This window comes from Heliangelus exortis, chromosome 19 (assembly GCF_036169615.1).
Source record: "Heliangelus exortis chromosome 19, bHelExo1.hap1, whole genome shotgun sequence".
Classification (NCBI taxonomy): Eukaryota; Metazoa; Chordata; class Aves; order Apodiformes; family Trochilidae; genus Heliangelus; species Heliangelus exortis.
Window position 1 is genome coordinate 1,885,764 of NC_092440.1, and position 21,879 is coordinate 1,907,642.

Consider the following 21,879-nt stretch of genomic DNA (forward strand, 5'->3'; position numbering starts at 1 on the left):
GGCCCAAACCAGGACACTTGGGAATTCCAACTTGTGTCTTCCCTGCTTTCAGAACAGGGAAACTATTCTGGGGCTTAATCCTGGGCACCAAACCCCTGGTTTGCTGAGACTCAGGGTACCTTGATAGAGATAGAAACTGAGATGGAAGATGGGAATTTTATGGTTCTGGTATCAGTAGGATCTGCCCTTTGATTCTTCCCAACACTTTTAGCCAGTAGGCAGAAAAGGAGACAGAGGGACAACAACTCCTGATACCACCAGTGACACTCCAGTGCCTGTTGGGACTGAAGAGAGTGGAACCCCTTGAGGTGCAGAGCATGTTGTGCAGCCTGCACAATTGCTATTGCATGCAGAAAGCCCATCTCCTTTTCTCTGGCTTCCACAGGTTCAGTAGTAGCACATCCACCTTTTTTTTTTTTTCCCCCTCAAACAAGGAAGGCTGCACCCTGAAGCCTCGGTGGTAAAACTGAAGCTTCCCAGGTTACCAGTAACAGCAGGCACCTCCCCAAACCAACCTAGCACTGCCCAGTATGTGTAAGCCTGACAGGGTGGTTAAAAAAAAGATCAGATGCCTAGCTGGAGTGCACTGACCTAGGGGAATGAGGGCTAGGAATGATCTTTAGGGATGCACCAGCCAGGGGGTTTTAGCCTTTATCTTTCAGCTCACAAATCAGTTATGCCACTCCCAGTGTCTGCAAATATTCTTACTGCTCCTGGGTGTAGATCAGATGGATCCCATGAGCCAGCTCAGATCAGGATTTCTGTATAATCACACAGCTTTGTCTTCTCTTTATGCTGAGCAACTGGTTATCTAAATCACACAGGACCAGTTTTCTCCTGCAAAAAGGGAAAACTCTTAAATAGGAGAGACTGATGCAGAGGGTGAAGAGCAAACATGGGAATTTTCACACAAAACCTCCCTATGAGGGAGAGGTGTTCAGTGTTGCTGATTTCTGCTGTATGAAAATAAGGAGGATCTGAAAATGTGAAGTTTTTAATCAGAGAGAAAATAGCAAGGTGGAGTTGAAGTTACCCTGGCAGTGGCCCTTTTGTCTTAAAGGAGGTGCTGTTCTCAGGCAATTAATTTCTTGAGGTTTTTATAGTGGCAAATTGCTAAATGCTGCCCAGGCAGACTGTGTTAGTGCTGCCAGTGGCTGGCATAATGTGACCATGAAACCAGAGTGTTCCCAGCAGCTAACCCATCATGAGCTTTGCTTGCTGGCACAGCCTGAGGAGACAGTTATCCTGGCAGATCTAAAATAACTGCTGTGGTGGGCAACAATTGGAGAGAATGGGACAGGAGGTGACAGGTAGCTTGCATCACCCTGCTGTCTCTGTGCAGGATTCCAGCTGCTGGTGTGGGCAGCAATGGCCCAACAGTAACAGCCTGGATGGAGCAAAGGGAAGAGTAGAAGGGCACTGAACATGGGTCCCTGTGAGTGGTTTGCTGGCAAATGTCCTGTGGCCCTGTCAGAAAAGGGAGCAGCAGTGACTGGGCACCTATAAGAAGTCAGGTAGAATAGTCCTGCCCTAAACAGGAACCCTGCACAGGGCAGGCAGCAGCTGGGGAAGATGAACTTCATGGTTCTATGGCAACCATAAGGGCTGCCCATCAGCCTGGATAGACCTTGCCACCTGGAGAGCATGGGGTAGGCTGGCTGTTGCTGAGGGTCCTGTGTCGTTTGCGGCCTTCTTCCTTCTTTTAACAAGGAGCCTGCACTACAGAGAGGGTTGGAGCAAGAAATGGGAGGGCTGCAGCTTTGCCATGGGTTGCCCAGAGGAATGGTGCTCCCCCAAAGGGGCTCAGCAACGGGAAGGTCCCAGGCTGTTTCCTGGCTGTCTTAGGGTAGGCTGCAGGATGATGGGGAAGCACATAGCTCTTTAAGGACCTGAAAGCAGAAAGGATTGGTGCTGCCTGCTGCTCCATGCTAACCCATAGATCTTCCCCAGCAGGCTACAGAGCCAACCTAATAGCCTGTAGTTAAGATGCTGGCATTGATCTCAGTGGGCTGGCTTGCTGTCAGTGTAGACAGAAAGAGATGGAGACTTTTCTCAGGTGTTAGTGTTGTGCACAACGTTTCATGCACCAGTCTCAGGTTTAAAACCCAGATCTTCCTCCTGATGTGAATGTTACTGCTTTCAGCCTCCAGCTGCTGGCTCTTGCACAGTCTGCTCACCTAAGAGTGTTTTGGTTTTTTTTTGTTCTCTCTGCTTCTTAAAGCTCTCGTGGGCGTGCCAGGAAGTCTCATCGCCACCGTCACCGCCACTCTTGCTCTGAGAGCTCTGACTACCACTCCCCCAGCTGCAGAAGCAGGTAATGTCACTGCTCTCTGGGTGTCCTTCAACACATCTTGGTGGGCTCAAGGATACAATTGCAATAGCCTGTGTGACCCACAAAGCCTCTGTGCAGAGCCACATCTTGTTCTGGTAGCAGCTATGGCACATGTGGGGTGCTGAGCTTTGTGTGGTCTTGGCCATAGAAAGGTTTTGGCTCCAGGAGCAGTGTCTGCAGATTTTCTGTCCAGCAGTCACTTCTAATCCCCCTATCTGATGATCAGCCCATGACAGCTGATTCCAACCTAGTCTCTCTTCCTTACCCCTGGGGCTCTGTACTGCTGATGTCCCAGGAAACCCTTAAACTTGGTCTTAGCAATGGAAATATATTTGCCTGTGGCAATCTATAGCTGCTGCCTTTGACCTGATTAAGAATCTCAGTCCTTTGGATGACAGATGCATCCTGGGGCCACCTAAATGGATGCTGGTACTAGAGCCTGCTCCACTGCAATAGCAAGTCACATAGTTTACACACATCATGACTTCATGTTTTGCATTTTCTGAAAGCACTTCATAAGGAAACCACCCTCACTCTCCCACTTTATTCCTCCTAACTACTGGGAATTTTCTTATGAAAAGCTGATGACCAGTGGAGGGGGTAATGCAGTCAGTCCTTTGAGGGGTGTTCCTACACAAGCAGAGTGTGTTTTCTCTTGGAGGTTTAGTATTGCAGGGACATCCTAGGCTGTGTGAAAAATATGGTTTGCCTTGAGCCACCATAAAATCATGAATTGGAGCTGAAATTTAAGGCTAAAATCCAAAGTTTGGGTGCAAAATATTGAAAAAAAAAAACAAAAAAAACCCACAACAAAGCAAAACCCCCCTTTTCTCTCCACCATGACTCCACAGAGCAGTCATGTGGAAGATCTCCCCCACACCATGGCCTAGCAAAGAGCTGCTGAGGGTTTGTATGGAGCTGGTAAGGGGCATGCTGCAATAACAAGGAATAATGCTTTGGGTATTCCTGTCTCCTGGAGGCACAGAGCCAGGTCTCGGGAGGAAAGGCACAAAACCCAGCAAAGATGCTCCTGGCACCATTCAAAGAGCACGGTGAAGACAAGCTTCTCTGCAGAGGTTCAGGCCAGCCAAAAATCCAGCCAATCCCTCCCATTCTACAGCTTCCTGTCTCCTAAGGAAGTAGTAAGTATTACACACTGTGCTGCTTTGCTTGAACTGGCCCTGGGAATCTGGGCAAGTAATGTGTGAAATTTTTATACCTCGATTATAGCAGTGTTAGACAAAGCTGGTCAAAACTGTATTATTTATTAATGGTGCTGTTCTCCAATATATTTAAAGTCATCCCTTCCTCCAGCACTTTCAAATCAAGGGTGGGGCTGGACAGGGGAAGAATTTACAAAGGCTGTAGCCTACTAATAATGAATTGAGGGCATTTAACAAAAAACAAAACCAACCAAAAAATGTGGCCTCCAGCAATGATACTTTACAGGGAAGTGTTTGTTATGCAGTCTTTGCTCAGATGGATGTTAACTTAATTCACTGGTCTTCACATCCAGAAGTTTAGTCCTTCAGGGGAAAAAAAGAAATCAAACTAAAAAAGAAACATTTACATTTAAGGAGTTGGTGATTATTGGTGGGGGATGTTTTCTGACTATCAGGATCCTTCTAGGATCATGGTTGTGCTGGACTGACAAGCCCAGGAGCCAAATTCAGAATTTATGAGCAGCTCTCATTGATGCTAATGGGAACTGCATGTGCAGCTGAGGGTAAAATCAGGCTCAGTGCCTTGGGATGTTTTTCAATGTACATGGAAAGGGATGATATAATACATGCTTTAGAGATGAGGGAGCAAAGGATGGAGAAAAATATTAGATACAGCTTGATACAGAGTCTTCTTTTTACGTTTTGCAATTCCTCTTTGTTGCCAGTAGCTGCAAAGCAGAGGTGTGATGCACTTTCATGGTGTTGTTAGTATCTGATAGGCATTCTGGAGAGAGAAGTTGCTACATAAGACTCAGGGTAGTTTAGCATCTGATTCCTGTGTGGATGTGTCACATTAGGGGCAGAGTCCTTTAAGCCCCAAAGTGATATGTAACAGGGAACTGATTTTCTCTTTTAGGCCCAGTCATCAAATGGAAATAACTCAGCCACACACAGTAGTTCCATCAGAAATTATATAGATAGTGCCAGCAAGAGGAGACACCCACATAGGCAGCATTCTCATCAAAATACACAGGGATTATTTGTGGGCACAGCCAGGCACAAGCTGTCTCTCACCATTATAGATATGCAGATTTGTTCTTGTTATATACATCTCCTGAGTGTGTAGTCACATGTGAGTCACAGCTTATAAATCCATATAAGGGAGAGTGTGAACAGCAGAACCTGCACACCATGTGTGCATGCAAAGAAAGAAGAAGAAATTTGTACTGTCACAAGCCTAGGGTGTTGCCCTCTTTCTATTTGAGAAGGTAGGAATGACTTAAGAGCTCCTCCCAAAAAGCAGACAGCCAAAGACTGCATCATGTCACTGTTTTGGGTTTTTGTTGATTCAAATTACATAGTTTACATGTTTCAAATTACATGTTTTCAAGTCTAAGCCTGTTTTGAAACTGGTACTAGATTTTCTCTCTCTGAAGCCAGGTTCTCTGAGTCCTGTGAGGCTGACTGCCAGATGTTCTGTTCCCTGAGCAAGGGTAAACTCTAATTTAAGACTGTAAAAGCTTTAAAATGAGAGAAACTCAAGCATGCTGTGCTCCCCTTTCCACTTGCTTCACTTGGAGTAAATGAACTCCCAAGCTGCAGGAAGGGAAAGTCAGAGCTTTACAGTTACAGATGCAGGGGATGGACACAAAGGAAAAGTTGTCAGGCCCCTGCTGTGTTTTTTCTTGTAAGGGTTAATAACACAGACAAATATTTTGATGACTAAAAGGCATCAGTACCTTTGCTCAGCAACCCACTGGTGTCCTTTTGTTCTCAAAAAGGAGTATGCTCTCTTGGGACATCACTCAAGAGCACATTTAAGCACTTGTTTAAACTGAAGCCCCTGGTTGAGTGCTGACCCTGAAATTTTTCTGAATGAAGTAATTAAATACCATGTACTCAAAACTGTCAGTGAAAAATGGAATGGGAACTTCCAGTCTCATTTATTAATGACTGTACACAGCTCTCTGATGCCTCTCCTTTTTGTGAGTTAAATGCTTGCTCTATAAATAAGCATAATTCTGTCAGAACCTACTTTGAGAGCAGCCTGGATATGTTCTGAAATGACAACATGCTCCTGCATAAAATGTTGATCACTTATTAAAAATAAATCACTGTAAAAGAACAGATCTTGTGGAAAATTCCAAAATTTGGATGTAAAAATGCCATATTTCAATCCTCTATGAGGACTGATGTGTCACATTCCTTGCCCTTCCCCCTGGCCTGGCCTTCAAAGCCAAACTGTCCTTATCTGGGGAGATTCATTGTCCTATCTCCAGAGAAAAGGATTGTCCATGAAGGATCCCAACATGCTCATCTGCATGACCCAAAGAGACAGTGCATGATCTCTGAGGTAATGCTACATCATTTCCAAATCAAAGACTTTGCTTTCTAAGTCTACTTTTTTTCTATATTCTTCTGAAGAGCTGAAGTATTTTGTGGTAAATTCTGCCATCTCCAGATTGTTTTCCTTCCTGTCTACTAGAACAGCCACATTTTTCTAACCAAGCCTAACTGTAATTGATGAGGGACAAAACATACAAAAGAATGGCCTGCCCATGTATCCACCTTGCTGTTTCTTTCCCTCTTTAAGTTGAAGCATGCACACGTATGCAGAAACACCCCAAAGTTCCCTGCTACTTTTCTTTTGGGCAGTAAATTTTCAAACTTTTCCTCCTCATTTTCCCTTTCAATCCCATGCAGCCACAAAATGCACCCGTTGAGAACAGGATTGTGGCTCTGGGCCTCAGCATGCAGAGAAACAGTGGGTAATACACAGCATTTGCTTTTGAACAGAATCTTCCCCAAACCTGCTGCAGACACTTCATGCCACACTGGTACAGATGTGTTATTTGATGCCACTGTGCTTGCAGTTGAGCAGTGCAAGATAAATACCTCCAGGCTATGAATCCCATTGGCTTTGTTGTACCTGATGAAGAGGACTGCATGCTGCAAATCACCTTCCTTGCCAGTTCCCTCACTGCTGCTGAAGCTTGTTTAGACAGTGTCACAAATGAACTTGGGCTTGAGGCAGATTTTCAGTGGGGTACAGTTGTTCCAGGTGATGCTGTTTGTGCTCTTGTGTCTGCAGGGGGGTAGAAGTGAGGAGATGTTGTGCAGGGGCTGGGACAGCACGTGCAGGAGGAGGGAACCTTATAGAAGATCTGTGTGCTGGCTTGCTCTCTGTTTTCTAGGCTGGGTTTGCATAGGAAAAGCTGTTCTTTAACTGTTAGGCAGCATGTTTCTGACAATCAAGAGGACCCTTGATGAGCAGAAAGGCAAAGCCTTCCATAAATATGGAAGGTCCCTCTTTTTGCTTTTCCTTTTCACTCCTCACAGCTGTGAGGACTGAGGTTACCTGGTTACTGTCTGGTAAGCTGGCAGCTCAGCACTGGAACCACACTAGCAGCTTGGGGTGAAGGAGGGATGCCTGAAGCTTTGGCACAGTTGTGATCTGCACCAGGTACCAAAAGAGCTGGTGGAAGGCAAAAGCCCTTGCTCCAAAGCAGTGCCAGCCTGGCACTGAGCTGAGGACACACTGGCCTGTGCAATGCAATAATGGCTGCACCCCAGGAGGCTGAAAAAAAGATCTTTGCAAAGGAACAGAGCTTTGCCTGTCTTTTTCAGGAATTTACCCCCAGCACTGGCTCTGTGAGCCAGGCTGCTCAGCAGTGCTCTTGTCCACCCCAAATAGCCCAGGCTCTGACCTCACAGGGAGAGTTGTGTCATCATTGCCTCCATACTCCTGGACTTAGCCCCTGTGGCAGGGAAAACCTCACTCTGAACTCTCCACTTAGCAAACCAAAGGGTACTTTCCACTCAATATTCCTGGCCTTAGGGATTCATAAGTGTGCAAAAGTAAGTTAATGTATTCCTACGGCACTTTTTTTTTTTCTTTTTTTTTTTTTTTTTTTTACACCCTTAATATAAAGCTGGCTTTTCAGGTGAGGAAAATCACCATTTCCCCCCAGGGAAAGGCCTCCAGCCAGCCCCTGGGTCTGGTGGATGAATGTACCCTTGAGGAGCCCCTCTCAGCAGGTGCTGCTCCCCACACCAGCAGCTCAGAATGACAGAACCATTCAGGTTGGAAAGGACCTGTGAGATCATCTAAGTCCAACAGATATTATACAGAACTGGGCTCAACACTGATCCCTGGGGGCAGACCACAGCCACCAATTGGATCAGCACCGTTCAGCACCACTCTCTGGTGGCTCTCCAGACAGTTCCTAACCCAGCACAGAGTGCTCCTGTCTGACATGGGCTGACAGCTTTTCCAGGAGAATGCTATGGGAATGGTGTCCAAGGCTTTGCTGCAGTCCAGGCAGACTCCATCCCCAGCTTTCCCCTCATCCAGCATTGGGTTATTGAGATTATTTAATTGCTTACTAGAGAAGGGGAGAAAAAATCCAAATGTTCACAGAGAGAAAATTAGATTCATGAAAGAGCAGACTCTTTTTAAGGCACCCTAGAAAAACAACAAGCCCTTAGAATTTAGTTGAGCTCCACAGAGTGTTTTCAGGTGGGGTGATAGTTTTTGATTTCATGGGGCTGGTGTGCCTTTCAGAAGCAGTAAAATGGGACCAGAAGCAAAGCCAAGGTTGTTGGATAGGGAATTTGTCTCTGAGCATCCAGGCAATGAAGCATCTTGAGGTTTCTGTCCCAGAACAGAACTCTCTTCTGGAGCTTGTAGGAAGCTGCTACTGGCAACAGCTTGGTAGCTTGAGGTGGTGAGGCTGGGAAGCTGGTACCCCTCCTCTTGGCACCTGCCTTGCCCAGCCCAGCCCTTCCAGTCTTCAAAAAGGTTGCAGGCACTGAATTTCACTGATATCCACGTGTTGCTTCTTCCCAAAGTTCTGCTACCAGAGATGGTGAGCTACAGAGGAGCCTGTAGGTCCCTCCTGCCATTTGACAGATTTTGTGATGTGCTGACAACAATTTTGAAGGTAGACTTCAGCAAGGGCAAAGCCAGAGCAGACATACCAGGTCCCAGAGGCAGTCTTAAAAGCTGTTTTAGAAATGCTAAGAAACTGCTGCATTTCTTGGCAGAAGTAAAAACCTTTTGGTTTTAACTGGGAGGGAATAGAACCAAAGGGTTTGTGCAATGCTGGAATCAGTGTTCCTTGGAGCAGCCCTGTGCACACTCCAGGCCTTTCCCACCTCTGTAGCCAGGGAGTACCTCAGGTGGTGTTTTTATGGTTGTAAATGAAAAGTGGTCAAAGAATGGTTAGGGTTCAGATCTAATGCAAACCATAAGCAGGATTTAAAAAAAATATCTGATGCCATATTTAGAAGTGCAACCCTATGTCTTCTGAGTTATGGCTGGGGAAAGCATAGTGGGTCACAGCAAGGAGGCCAGTTCTATCAAGGTTCCAGGAAGAATTAGTGGAAACTAGAGAAGAGCTGGATTTGTGTGTCTTTTATGCTTCTTTAACATTCCAGTTTCTTCTGGACTAAACAAGGACCTGTAGAGAAAAGCTAGAACTGAGAAGCAGCAAGGAGCAGTACCAGATGCTGAAATGAGGACTTGTGTCTTCACTCATTCCTAGTTGGGAACATTTGGGAGAAGTTGCTTCCCTGTCTGGTACTTCTGCTTTGACAGTGCAAGTTGGCCAGGATGAAGCACCCCTTCCTTTTCCATGTCTGCTGCTGGAGCTCCTGATGGCTGCAAGTTAGGAAGGAGTATGGCTTAGCAGTTAATATGGGGTGGGGATAGGGGAGTCTCCACCTCCAGTGTGAATTTGCTGGGGTGAACTAACTCCTTATCCCAGATTCAGTAATTCCTCTTTCCTTGTCAGCATAAGAAATACTTGAAGATTGTCCAGCTCCAGAGTGTGAGGATGTGGGCAGTCCTCACTCCAGGGATGGTGTGCTGTGAGCTGCTGCTGCCTCTGCTGGTGGCTCTGCTCTGGTTTCAGGCGCTGGGGATTCAGCATGATGTGTGAATCAGCCATCCCTGGCCTAGTTAGCACCTCCTGAATTAGACTGAGAACACCCTCCCTGCAGGGGCACAAATCAGATGCCATGGGAAGGAGGGTGGACGTGAAGGCACCATCTGATGGGATGAAGGAGCCCTCACCCCTTGCCAGGGATGATAAAGTCACCACAGGGACTGGCCCTGCTGTGTGACAACTGATCCAGGTCTCCCGTGCTCACTGAGATATTACCAACATTGCAATGTGGTTTCCTTGTCTCAGAGCACCTCAGATGTGTGAGGGTTGAGCCCAGGTCCTCAGAGTTGAGTGTGGGGTAGAGGGAGGGCCCTGCATGCCCTGGAGTGCAGCACGAGGACATATGCAGCTGTTTGGAGAGCACAGCTCCCTGGAATCCTGTTGGAGGACTACCCTGACCTGGAGGAATCAAACGTGTGTCCACACTCTGAAGACCTGGACCATAGAGGTGGGAATGAGGAGAGCAGAGCATCTCGGTGAAAGAGGAGGAGGCCACACAAGAGTGCAGATGTGCTGGCTCAGCATTTGGCCCTAATTCTTACCCCATGGCAAGGGCAGACATGAGCACTAGTGTAGCCTCACTCCCAGGGCAGTTACGTTCCTGCCTGGATTAGGCAAACACCACTGGATTAAAACTGAATTATAAAACACTCAAATGATGCAAATGCCCTTGGTGGTCCACAGGGTCCCAGACAACAGCCCTGCTCAGGGCAGCTAATGTGGATTTGGGGTCCTTCCTGACCTCCTGAGGTTCATGAAGCCCCACGTGGAGGCTGCCAGGAGCAGGGCAGTCATCCCCTGCCCCAGACGTCTCCAGCAGCACAGAGGGTGCAGTCTTTTTCCTCCTCTATTTTTTTTTTTTTTTCTACTTTTTCCCTCACTTGAGTTCTCTTTGTCACTTCCATGAAACCCAAGGGATTTAGTGCAAGTTGCAACTTTTCAGCACAAGCAAGCAGCCTCCAGGAATGGGCTGCAGGGCCTAATTTGAAGCAGAAGGAAACCAAACTGAGCAATGAGCAGACAAAGAGCAGTCATGACATTTGCGTAGAGGAGGCAAGCAAACAGTTGGCAGTGTGGATTGAAGAGAGGGTTTATGTTTTTTTCATGTAATTTGAGACTCTAATGATGGACTTATGTTGCCCGCTCTTCCTTTTTTCTTACACCTTACCTACTAAAGGAGGAGTTCTTGATGGGTAAGTGGATGCTATCCGCAAGACACCAGGGAATTTCTTAGAGGTCACTCGAGTGCATTAACTGTATCTTCTTCAGGGGGAAAAAAAAAAGGGCACAAAGCAGTATCTGTATAGCTTTTATTTTCAGAGGGATTTTTCTTTTTTCCCTCCCCCTCTGTTTTTGGGGTTTTTTTTTTTTTTGTTTGTTTGTTTTTCGGTTTGTTTTCTTTTTATTATAAGCTTGTTTATTTGCCAGTTTTTAATTTGTACAGAAGCCCTTAATTTGGTTTGGTTTGACTTTTCTTTGCTTATTTTAGTGGCATTCATTCAGCCTCTTTATTAAGGAAGCTTAAATAATTTGCCCATTTAAGATTTATTTCTTTTTTGTTTTCTTTTTAAGGATTATCTAGGGGTTTTATACATATAGTCCTATTTTTATTTTTTTTCCTGCCCCTCTTTAAGGTTAAACAAGGGCTTTGTCTTCTGTTATACTTCTTTTAATTTAGTTAGTTATTTTGATTCTTTGGTTGATGATTTATGTTGATGAATTCTTTTGTTTAACATGAGTCGCATGCTGATACTCTTTGCATGATCTCTGAATCTTCCCGTTATCATAGCAGGGGGAAAAGAAGTTTCTTCTTACTGTGGATTTCTTTCAGGGATGTGTGATTTTGTTTTCTTCTCCTCTTTCTGCTTTTTCTTTCTTTCTTACTTTGTTTCTTTCCTTTCCTTTTGTTTCAGTGAATCATGATGGTAAAATTTCTGGGTTTATTTAAAAAAAAAAAAAAAAAAAGTAAAGTAAACCCAAAAAGCAACCTCCCCCCAAAAAACATTCAAACAATGACAAATGGATTTTTTTTTTTGCTTTCAGATCTCTCAGTCAGGGTCTTCTGCTGACCTCTTTACCAAAACAGACAGCTCACTTGGCAACCTAGCCAGCCAGAATGGAGAATATCATGAATATGACTCAGGAAACGATACTTCCTCCCCTCCCTCCACTCAAACAAGCTCATCCAGGTCAAAGGACAGCCAGGAGAAAAGAACTGCAGTCCATGATGGCTTTGGCCATACCTTCTCCTCCAGCAAACCCAAACTGGCCAACAGTGATAACAGCTCGGATTCAGGAAATTCTTTCACCAGTTGCTTTTCCCAGACCAAGGGAACAGCTTTGGAAAATCTGTCTCCAGATGCCCAAGGACAAGAGCAAAGGTCAGTGATTACCAGTAGCTCCTGCTGGCAGCCAGATACCTGGTACCTTGATGCTCTGTATCTCTTACCCACTTGCCAGGGGCAGTGGTGAGCTAGCAGGGAGGTTTTTGTGGTCTGAAGTCAGTTAGATATAAATCAGAGTCTTGCCAGTCAGGAATCTACAGCCCAGGAACAACCAACACTGTACCCTGAGGAGGAAGATGAAAACCCAGCCATCATGCCCCTGGGCATTGCCTGTGCTGGGTCTTCTGGCATTAACGTGGCTGATGCAAGGTTTGGCCTTGGGTTGAGCCATGTCCTTACACAGCTCAGCTCAGCTGGACATGACCCTGTCAAAGAAAAGAGTTGCTGGCCCTTCTGGGCAAAGTCTGGAAAGCTGCTTCAGGAGCTGCTGAGCTAATTTGCCTTCTCTTACTGTGGGGAAGGGGGAGCAGGGTTCCTTTTCTCTAAAACCATTATGGGCTGTTCTTTCACCTGTTCAGTGACCCAAATCCATCCTGCCCCTTCCCAACTCATTCAGGACTGGTCCTGAGTGACAAACTAGCATTTCCTGCAAGTGGGGAGCACAGGGAAGGGGCAGGAGCAGGAGCAGCCCTTCCTGGCTGCAGCATAAACTGCTTGCTGGAGCATTGGGGCTGGGGACAGGAGTGAAATCACCATCTGGTGCCACAGGTCATCATCAGGAGAGGAGAGCAGATACCAGCCTCTGTCACCACCTCCCATTCCTGGGGATTTTCCAGGTACTGGTGGGGATGAAGGCACTGAAATACAGTGGTTGTACCCAAGGCTGTACTCAGGCAGGGCATTAGGGAGCTCTGCCAGCTGAGGCCGTCGGGCATTAAATGCTGAGAGTTAGAGCTAGGATGGGTTCTGGGGTGGGAGCACTGAAAGAGAGGGAGGATAGAGATAGGGCTGTTGGTTCTAGGAAGAACAAGCTATCGATTTTCAGTCAGAGGGTAAAATTTTATGGCTGTGTATACTTTTCACATTGTGATTTCCAGTGGCCTAACTCTGCCTTCCCATGGGTGGAGTTGGAATTGCAGCTGGTGGTGGCTGTTGAGAGGCTGCCTCGTGGCTGGGCTCTAACCCTGGCTCATATGCAGGGCATTTCTGGAAGCAGAGGAATTCACAGTCCTGTCCAAAGGCAATAAGACGTGCCTGCTCGTGCCTTCCTCCAGCACTTTTCACCCTGCTCCCTCCCCAGGTCCTGCACCGCCTGCTTGCCTGACCCAGGCTCTGCCAACCAGGCAACTCTGGTGTGTCCAGCATGGGGCAGGAGAGCTGCCCCCTCTTCCATGGCAGAGCCCAGAGGGTGAATTCCTGAGCAGCAGCCTGAGGAGCTGAGAGGTCTTTATCCCCAGGTCCAGAATGGGAGGGTGGGAGTACTTGTTGGCTGGAGTGTGGTGCTCCCCTCCACCCAAGACCAGTCCCGGTTCAGCCATAGCTTCAATGAGTGTCCAAATATATGTTCACAGAGGGTTCCCATCCTTGTGTCTCAGCTTTTCAGAGAAGAAGAAGCGAAACTTTCCCCAGTCCCCCATCCCCAGCTCCCCGCTGAGGCCATGTTCCCACAGTGAGTCCTGCACCAGCACAGGCAGATCCTCCAGCCCTTCCAGCCGCTCCTGCTCCTCACACCACAAGGCCTTTCCCAGGTACTCCAGAAGCAGGTCCTGCTCTTCAGGGAAGAGGTAAGGCAAGCTTAAAATGGCTGTCTCTGTGATCCTGGGCACTGTCTAACTCTTACATGATGGCAGGTTCCTCGCAGGAGGAGGTGTAAGAATTTGGGGGGTGTCTAAGGATGCCCATGGCTTGAGGTGAACTGGCCATGAGGTGAACTGGCCATGGTCTGAGACCATGAAATAGAAGGCATCTCTTCCCCCCTTGAGCCCAGATTCAGAGGTGTCTGGTACAGCCCCACCCTCCACCTTCCTCATCTTTTGTGGTTCTTGTTTCATCCCAAGGTCTTCTTCACGTTCCCGCAGCTATTCCTCCAAATCCTGCAAAAAAAGTCCTGGGAGCAGGAGTTCAAGGCCTCGCCGGAGCCCAAGTTACTCCCGCTACAGCCCTAGCAGGTACAGATGTCTTCTTGTGTGGTATCTGCTGCCTCTTGCTTTCCCACTGCCTCCATCACCTGTCTGAGGTCCAGCACACTTGCTGGCCCTGGATTGCTCCCTCAGCTTCCTCACTGGGTGCTTTAGTCCTCAGCACCAAGGTGAGAGGGAGCAGGGATACATGGGGTGAAGCAAAAGGCAGTATGCTTTACTGGCACTGGGAGCTGCTCACCATTTTTTGCCCCAGAGCATGGTGCTGGCTGCAGAGGGGAGAGCCCAGAAATGAGCCCCTTTTACTTTCTGTGGGGAAAGTGGATTTTTTATGGCCAAGGGCTGCCCAGCATTGATTCAGGGGAATTTCACACTTTAGGGAGTAGGTTTCTGTGAGGGGAGATCTGGTTTATCCCTGGCTCTGAAGCATCGTGGCATCTCACACTCAGAGCGTGTGGCATGTGGAGCAGCTGTTCCTCTGCTCCAAGCTGAGGGACACTCTATGCAGCCAAGAGTGCACAGATGGCTGCTCCATGGTGCTTGCCAGGGCCTTCTGCAAGTGGAAGATGTCTCATTGGAAAGCCCAGGGAGGTCCCCTCTCTGTCAGGCTGGTGGGCAGAGCATTGACCTCCAGCTGCGTCTGCCCGCAGTGTTCCTTGCCCAAGGAGCCCACAGTGGCAAGCAGCCCCTGCAGCAAGGCTTCTGGCCTTGTCAGAGGGATCTTGTTGCAGTAGGGAAAGTACATACCATTTTTCAGAGTCATGGCTCTGCCAAAGAGTGGTCAGACCCCAAGAAGTGTCCTTGCTGTGTGGGCAGATGCCAGGCACCCTTGTGCTGGCACTCAGGGAGCCTTGCAGGGGGACATGGAGTCCCCACACCCCCCATGGGAAACACCCATCTCACAGCTGGGCTCTAAATGGATTTGGGCAGGTTTTTCTGGTAACATCTCTATTGCTGTCAACATTTTGCACCCTCAAAGTGTTACATTCCAGGGTCTGCTTCTTGCAGCCTGTGACAATCCCTGCACTGGTATAGGAGAATATTTCCTGCGTGCAAGTATCAGGCCCTTGACCTGTAACATGTTGCTGTGTAGATGGTATTGGGCAGGGTGGATGAAGTCATTACACTCCACGAAGGGCCTGTGCTGACTTGTATGGGAATTCAACAAAGGAGAAAACCATAGCAACACTGGCACTCCTGGCAAGCTGTGCAGAGCTGCAGAGCCCTGCAGGGATACCGAGGGCCCCCTGCTCATGTGAGTCCTGCTGGCAGGGTTGTTCTCGCCTGCTCCTGCAGCACAGCCAACAAGAGCAATTTTAGAGAACTAAATACAGAGTACATCCACAGACACAGGTACATGGAAGCCTTCTTAGCACGGGGCCACAAGGAGACACCCTGAAACCCCCAGACATGATTTGTGGGTGTCCATCCGCCCAGTCAAGTCAGTGGCTGATGCCACCAGAACACTTTGCCTTAGGGTGGTTCCTTTTGGAGCTGAGTGCCCTCTGCTCATCTGTGCCTTCGTGGGTCATTGCCCTCCACCTCCAAAACCCACCCCACAGAAACCCAGCAGTGACAATTTCCAATCTGTGCCTTCCCCAGAGACCGTGAGCAAGAGCACAAGCACGGCTCCAGTGAGAAGGAGTCTCACAGGGAGCGGGACCGCCGGCGGCGGCGGGGATCGTATTCACCCCTGAGGAAACGCAGGAGAGACTCTCCCAGCCACCTCGAAGCCCGGCGCATCACCAGGTGAGGGGACACAGTCCCATTGTTTGGAGACAGGCTCAGCGGGTGCTCCCGGAGGGGGGGATGGGGGACGACGTGGGCTGTCCTTGGGTCCCAGCCCTCACCAGAGGGGCTCGCTCCAGGGACAGACTGGTTTCCCCGAGCCCGATCAGCAGGATCCTCCACCTCTCCTAGAGCTTAGGGATTTCCATTTAGAGGCAGAGGGTGAATGGGGAGGGTCTCATTTACAGCAAAGAAAAAAGGCTGATGAAGTTGGAGCAGGGACTTGTCCAGCAGGCACCAGGAGCATCCTCCCCAGAAGCGTTTTGTTTCACCTTCTGTTGTGGTAGATGTCCCATGCCGTAGGAAGAGTGAAATACTGAGTCTGACCTTCATGCTCTGTAGGACAATGTCAAGCAGGGCTCAGCCTCGGTGCTTGAGACATTCCTCAGGGCCCTGAGGGTGGGTGGTTTGAATCCCCAGATCTGACATTTACATGATTGCTTTCTTTCTGGTTCGTTTGTTTTGTGGGTTGTTGTTTTTTTGTTTTTTTGGGTTTTTTTTCTTTTCAATAAACACGATCAAATCTGGGGGGAAGGTGGTGCAGACTAAGCAGTGCTTTTTGGAGATTTTGTCGAGTAAATCCGTCCTTGTTTCGCCGCTAACACTCGTGTCTCTGTCCCCCCAGTGCCCGCAAACGCCCCATCCCTTACTACCGGCCCAGTCCCTCCTCCTCCAGCAGCGCCAGCAGCTATTCCTCCTGGTACAGCAGCTTTAGCCGCTCCCGAAGCCGGAGCTACTCCAGCTACCGGACCAGTCGGAGCCGGAGCCGGAGCCGGAGCTGGAGCAGCAGCAGCAGCGCCGAGAGCAGGAGCCGCAGCCGGAGTTCGGGCGCCCGGAGCTGCAGGAGCAGGAGCTATGACTCAGGAGGCAGCTCCAACAGCCTTCGTCGCTAGGGAGTGCCGCCTGCGAATTCCTGGCATTCTCCACTTCCTTCCCACCTACCTGCCTGGCCATGATAGCAATCATCCTCGATACTGCTGTGGTGGCAGGGCCGGGTCCCCCTTCCCCTGTTCGGAATAAGAGCCCTCGTGCAGCCCCTTTGCCAACTCGTGGAATGAATGGATCCATCTCAGCTCCCCAGGCCAGGGCTGGAAGAGGTGTTGGTGCTTTACAGAGGGTCTGTCACAGCAGACCTGCTCCATTCTGCCTGATATTCCTGTCACCCCATCGCTGCTGTTCCCAAAGCACTACCAGAAGGTCCAAAGGAAAGAATTCAGCTTCTTGCTCTTCTGCCAAACCAAAAGGCAGCAAATTAATATGTCAGAGAGAGAGAGATCCAGTTAGGGAGGAATTTTCTGGGATACTTGGGTGATGAGTGGGGATGACCTGTCCCCACCAAGGCAAATATCACATCCCTTGGGTCTCTCCTCCAGAGTTTCTGCCCACTCTGCAGCAGGCCTCTTCCTTGATAGAATATTTATTTATTGTGCATCAGCCTGATATAAATAGAAGGCTAGAAATCCCCTCCTGATGTAATCCCTGGGTAAAAAAAGATCATTCCCTTTCTTTCTCCTGCTCCTTCCTATCAGGTATGCATCATCTTTCACAAGGTTGTTTTATACAGACACACACACACAACCCCCCCTCCCCAGCACTGTGACCTGCTTGGGAACAAACTGCTGATCCCAGCAGCACCTGTGGGGCACAGGGGAGAGGGGGGCTGGTACCAAGCTGTCCTCCAAGGGCCTGGCCATGGCCTGGGAGGTGGGGGTTGTGGAGTTCCCTTCTCACAGGAACCCTCTTGCAGTTTGGGTTTGGGTTTTTTTGAAGGGAGTGCATTGTAGGTGGGAAAGAGGAGATCAGGAGATGAAAAGCAGTGCCAGGAGGATTTCACTAACTCCTTTATTCTTGAGATTCTCAGGCTTCCCTGAGACAGGGTTAGCAGCTCCTTTGCAGGGCTCACACGCAGCTGGGACAGATAAGCTTGTGCCCCAGTTTGTCACTGGAAGGACAGAGCTGTGCAGGGGGGGCAGAAAGGGCCCCCCCCCAGTTGCCTGTTTCACAGGGGGCCACAGGCAGTGGCAGGAGGGCTCTGCCTGCCCGGGCAGCCCTGGGCCCTGGGGTTTTTGTCTCCTTGCCAGCCCAGCTGCCTGTGCAATTACCGTGTTTTGCAGGGTAACAAAGGCTTCTCCCAGCACAGGCTGAGCTGGTGCCCAGGAGTGTTTTTTTCTCTTACAACACCTGGGTGCTTAGAGACGCTAATTTGGGCTTAAGACTTCCCTCCCTCCCTTTTTCCATCACCTCCCCTTCCATCCTGTATGATTATTAACAACTTTGGGTTTAATGAGTCAAGGAGGTGTGTCGTGGAAGTGTCACAGAAAAGGGGTAAGTGCAGCCAGCCATCTGCTGGAGGAGGAGAGGGGGTAGAAGGAACTGCAAGCCCCCTCCCAGCTGAGGAGTTACCTACAGCCCCCCAGCCTTGTGGGCAGCAGGTAAAGGGTTAAAGCTGCAAGTAGAGGAAGGCCAGAGGCCATGTGGGGTTCTGGGGAGCTGGAGGATTGCCTTAGAAGTGTAAGAACCTGTGATCTGCTGGGAAGCACAGCAGCAGGGGGTGTGATTCCACCTGGGTAGTACAAAGTGAAGTCTTATGCCAGGAGTCCCTTTTTCCCAGTATGCTTCCTACTGCTGGTTCCCCTTGTCCTTTGCCTTCAGCCCCTAAAGCCCCCCTTTTCCCAGTCCCTCATTCCCCACCCCACTCTCTCTGTAGATGATCTGAGGATAGGGGTAGCTGTGGCAGAGAGATGGGCACTGGTGTGAGCAATGGCTTGGTGGGAATGTGTCCATCTACTGGGATGCCACTTTCTAGGACACAGAGAAGCTACTGATAGGGCTGTGGTCAAGGGATCTAAGATGAGGTGGTGTTGTAGTGGGGCAAGAAGTGGAGTGCTGTTACTTTCCCTCCTTCCCTGGCAGCAGCCCCTTGGCCATCTTCTGCAGTGAACTCCCTTCTCTTAAAGGGCTCAAAACCTCACTCTTCCCCAAACAGTGTCTCTCAGTTTGATGCTGAAACACCCTGTCCTTCTGCTCCCTGGGAAGACCTGAAGGCAGTGATAGGAGCTACCTGTGTTCCAAGGGGCCTTATGCCCCTTAAGACCACTTAAAGCACACAGGCATCTACAGCAAGGAAGCAGCGAGCTCACACTAGGAAAGAAAAAAAGAGGGACTTTGTGCAACAAACAGGTGTAAATACCAAACACAACAACTCCAGTTCCTCCTGGCTGGGGGCAGATGATCAAAGCACCACATCAGGGCAGTAACACCTGGTGACTGCAGGACAGGAGATGACTCTGAGGTTGTGTGGGGCTGACAGTGGCTCTCATACGTGTCCAGCTCATCTGTCCTTTGAGGGCTGCCTCAGCTTGTACAGCCCGTGGCAGCTAAATGCTCCTGGGGTTTCCCTGAGCAGTCTTGCATTGGAGTAAACCTTTATTTATTTATTTATTTATTTATTTATTACTCTACTTTTAATTCTATGTCAGAATGGGTGCAGATGGTTGCCATTACCAGTGTTTATTTATTCTAAGATTTTTTCCCTTTTTTGTTTTTTTTTTTTTTTTTTGTTTTGTTACAACAACTTATTTTGGGATCTGTTTGTTTTTGAATGTATCCATGCCACCGTTCTCCCGTGAAGGTTTACAGTGCTGTCCCCTCTCAGTGAGGTGGCTGGTGGAGGAGTGACAGTCACTCCTGCTGCCAACTTCTCCCTTCAGCTGTGCCCTCCCGAGCAGGGCAGAAAGCCTGTGATGGGCAGGGGGATGCAGGGCAGAGCTGTTTATTTGGTTGTTGTCAAGAGTTTCTCACTGGATTTGTGCAGGAAGGTGACGGATGTCACCGGAGAAATGGGTCTAGGACCTCGTGGGGGTAATGGTGAGGGTCTGCTCACTGCTGGACGAGCCCTGGTGTGTTTGCAGTGCTGCAGGGGGAAGTCTCACCCCTGCCCCTGCTCGTGCCGGCCCAGTGCCACCTGGCCACCACTCCTGTTTCCCTTGGCTCTGCAGCCAGGACACAACCTAAAATGGAGCTGCTCTGCAGAGGCTCTGCTGGCTTCCCTGGGAGGATGCCATCACCAGGGCTCCCCTGCCGTGTTTATTGCTGTGCAGTGACCCACCCATGGAAAAACTAAGGAAATGAGACCGTGAGAGAGTGATTTGTGCTGGAAATGCTTGCAAAATCCTGCCTCTGGTGCCAGGACCCGACCAGGTCTGTGTGTGGATGTGTCCGTGGATGTGCGTGTTTATGTGCGTATATGCAGGAGCTTCCCTCAGTGGTGGTGTTTATTTTTCAGTTTATTTAAATGTTTTTGATTTTCTTTTCCCTCAGTTTGCAAGAAGCCCATGAGCTTTTCTGTCTCTGTGCCTTTTGCCAGCGCTTTTTCTTTTTTTTTTTTTTTTTTTTTAATATCTGTTTCATTCATTGATCGCTTTTGCAGACTTTTGCTCTGTGTCCAGCATCTCAGCTTGCTGCTGGTTCACCTGGTGGAAAGGCAGCTCAGTTGTTCCAGTGTAGGTGAACTCCCCCTCACCTGCAGCCAGCTGCACCAGGGATGTCAGTGTCCCCCTGACCCTGGAGTCATGCTGTCTGCTCTTCCCATTCCTTGGACCTGCCTTGTCTCTGGGTTTGTCACCCTGAGCAAGTCTTGCTCCTCCTAACCCCAACTCTGGAGCCAGGTTCCAGACCACCCAGCACAATCTCTACAAGTTTGCTGGAAAGCAAAGATAACAGATATTTCAAAGCACTGCTGTCTTCTTTCTTTTCTTCACAGGTTATAGCACTTGGGTGAGCTTTGCTTTATGTTGACTGCAACTTTTGTCAAAGCTTTTGTTGTTCTGGGGGACTGGAGTTGTACCAAAATTGTCTGCAACAGCCAATCACTGTTATTTTGCTATGCATTGTACATAAATGGAACAGGCTGAGAGAACTTGGCCTCTATTTAATATTTATTTCTTCTATTTATTGAGCATTACTTTTGAAAAGCTCTGCGAGTCTTGCTAATGGGTCCATGAAGGTAGGAGCCTTGAGGTGTTGCCATGTACACTGGAGAGAGGTTATCAGAGAGGTGAATTCCTGGTGTGGAGGCACCTGGGTGACAGATGAGGCTCAGCTGGATTGGGTTGAAGTGACTTGCTGTGATCTCTCCCAAGAAGCAAGGGTGTCCACCCAGCCCCATCCTGAGACCCTCATTCCCATGCCACGTCCTGGTTTGCCCCCTTCACCAGGCTTTGTGCCAGGACCAGTAGCTTTGCCTGGATGTGAGCTTGAGCAAGATGGCCAGGTCATGACTGAGGAGGTCTCTCCAACACGAGCTGGAGCTTCCTGCAGGCATCTTCCTCTCCCTTTGAAAAAAAGCATGGGATGTGCAAATAACCATAACCTGCTCCAGTGTCACTGCACTGATGCTGCACCCATTGTTCTCTTCACCCAGAGCTGCCCAGGCTGGCAGAGGGTGGGCATAGCTCCAGCTTCTTCAGACCATTGGGAGCTGCAGGGTGCTCAGCCCGTGGGCTGTCAGGATATTTGTTTGAGAAAGGGACAGATTCAGGTGCCCAGTGAAGATTTTGCCCTTTAGTGCCCAGTGGGGTTTTGTTATCTTTTTCCCAGAGAATAAATCATTCTCATAACTTTTGCTGCTACCTGGATGTTTGCACATGGCCAGAAGGGCCTCGGCAGCACTGGAAAATCTCCTGTTGTAGCAACAGTGTTCATGCTGTTCATGTCCAGCATCTCAACTTCAGGGCTATTGCCTAGAGAACAAAACCCTGAACCTCAGCAGCCCTGGGGCAGCTCTCTGTCTTTGAAACCCAGAGAATGAGAAGATGTAGAACAAAAGCCAAGATGTGAGAAAATCCTTGAGGGAAATGGTGTCTCTTTTTTTCTCACTTGTAGGTCGGTTCCTTACCAATTGACTCTGGTGCATCTGTTTATTTGACTTTGTTGTAAAATCCCCTTTGAACTCTACTGAACTGCATACTGTGTTCTTTAGTCTTCCTGAGTTTGAGGTGTTAGCCTGGTTAGAAAAAAGGATTCCAATAAAGTTTCGGACAGTGTTTCCTTCTCATCACAGCCCTGTTTGTCATGTTCCTTTTGGATCCAACTGCATGTGGTGGGATATTTTGGGTTGGTTCAGCTGCTCCATAGGGAAGGGCATGTGCCTCCATGCCCAGCTGCTGAGGATTGGCTCCTCGGGGCAGTGGCTGACGCAAAAAAAAAGTTGTAGGTTAGGATTTC

At 48.8% G+C, this 21,879-nt stretch overlaps 1 protein-coding gene across 3 annotated transcripts in view; it reads left to right on the forward strand.

Annotated features, from left to right (window-relative positions):
- SRRM4 (serine/arginine repetitive matrix 4) overlaps nucleotides 1-21,714 on the forward strand; it is a 46,657-nt gene extending 24,943 nt beyond the window's left edge. For 2 of the 3 annotated variants that reach the window (XM_071762696.1, XM_071762699.1), the window contains 7 exons: nucleotides 2,222-2,314; nucleotides 3,312-3,474; nucleotides 11,487-11,824; nucleotides 13,324-13,512; nucleotides 13,786-13,896; nucleotides 15,469-15,615; nucleotides 16,280-21,714. In XM_071762696.1, the coding sequence (XP_071618797.1) occupies nucleotides 2,222-2,314; nucleotides 3,312-3,474; nucleotides 11,487-11,824; nucleotides 13,324-13,512; nucleotides 13,786-13,896; nucleotides 15,469-15,615; nucleotides 16,280-16,547 (1,309 nt within the window). In that variant the 3' untranslated portion in view covers nucleotides 16,548-21,714. The remainder of the gene's footprint in view (nucleotides 1-2,221; nucleotides 2,315-3,311; nucleotides 3,475-11,486; nucleotides 11,825-13,323; nucleotides 13,513-13,785; nucleotides 13,897-15,468; nucleotides 15,616-16,279) is intronic. The other variant, XM_071762697.1, reaches the window with a different exon arrangement.
- The last annotated feature ends 165 nt before the right edge of the window (nucleotides 21,715-21,879 follow it).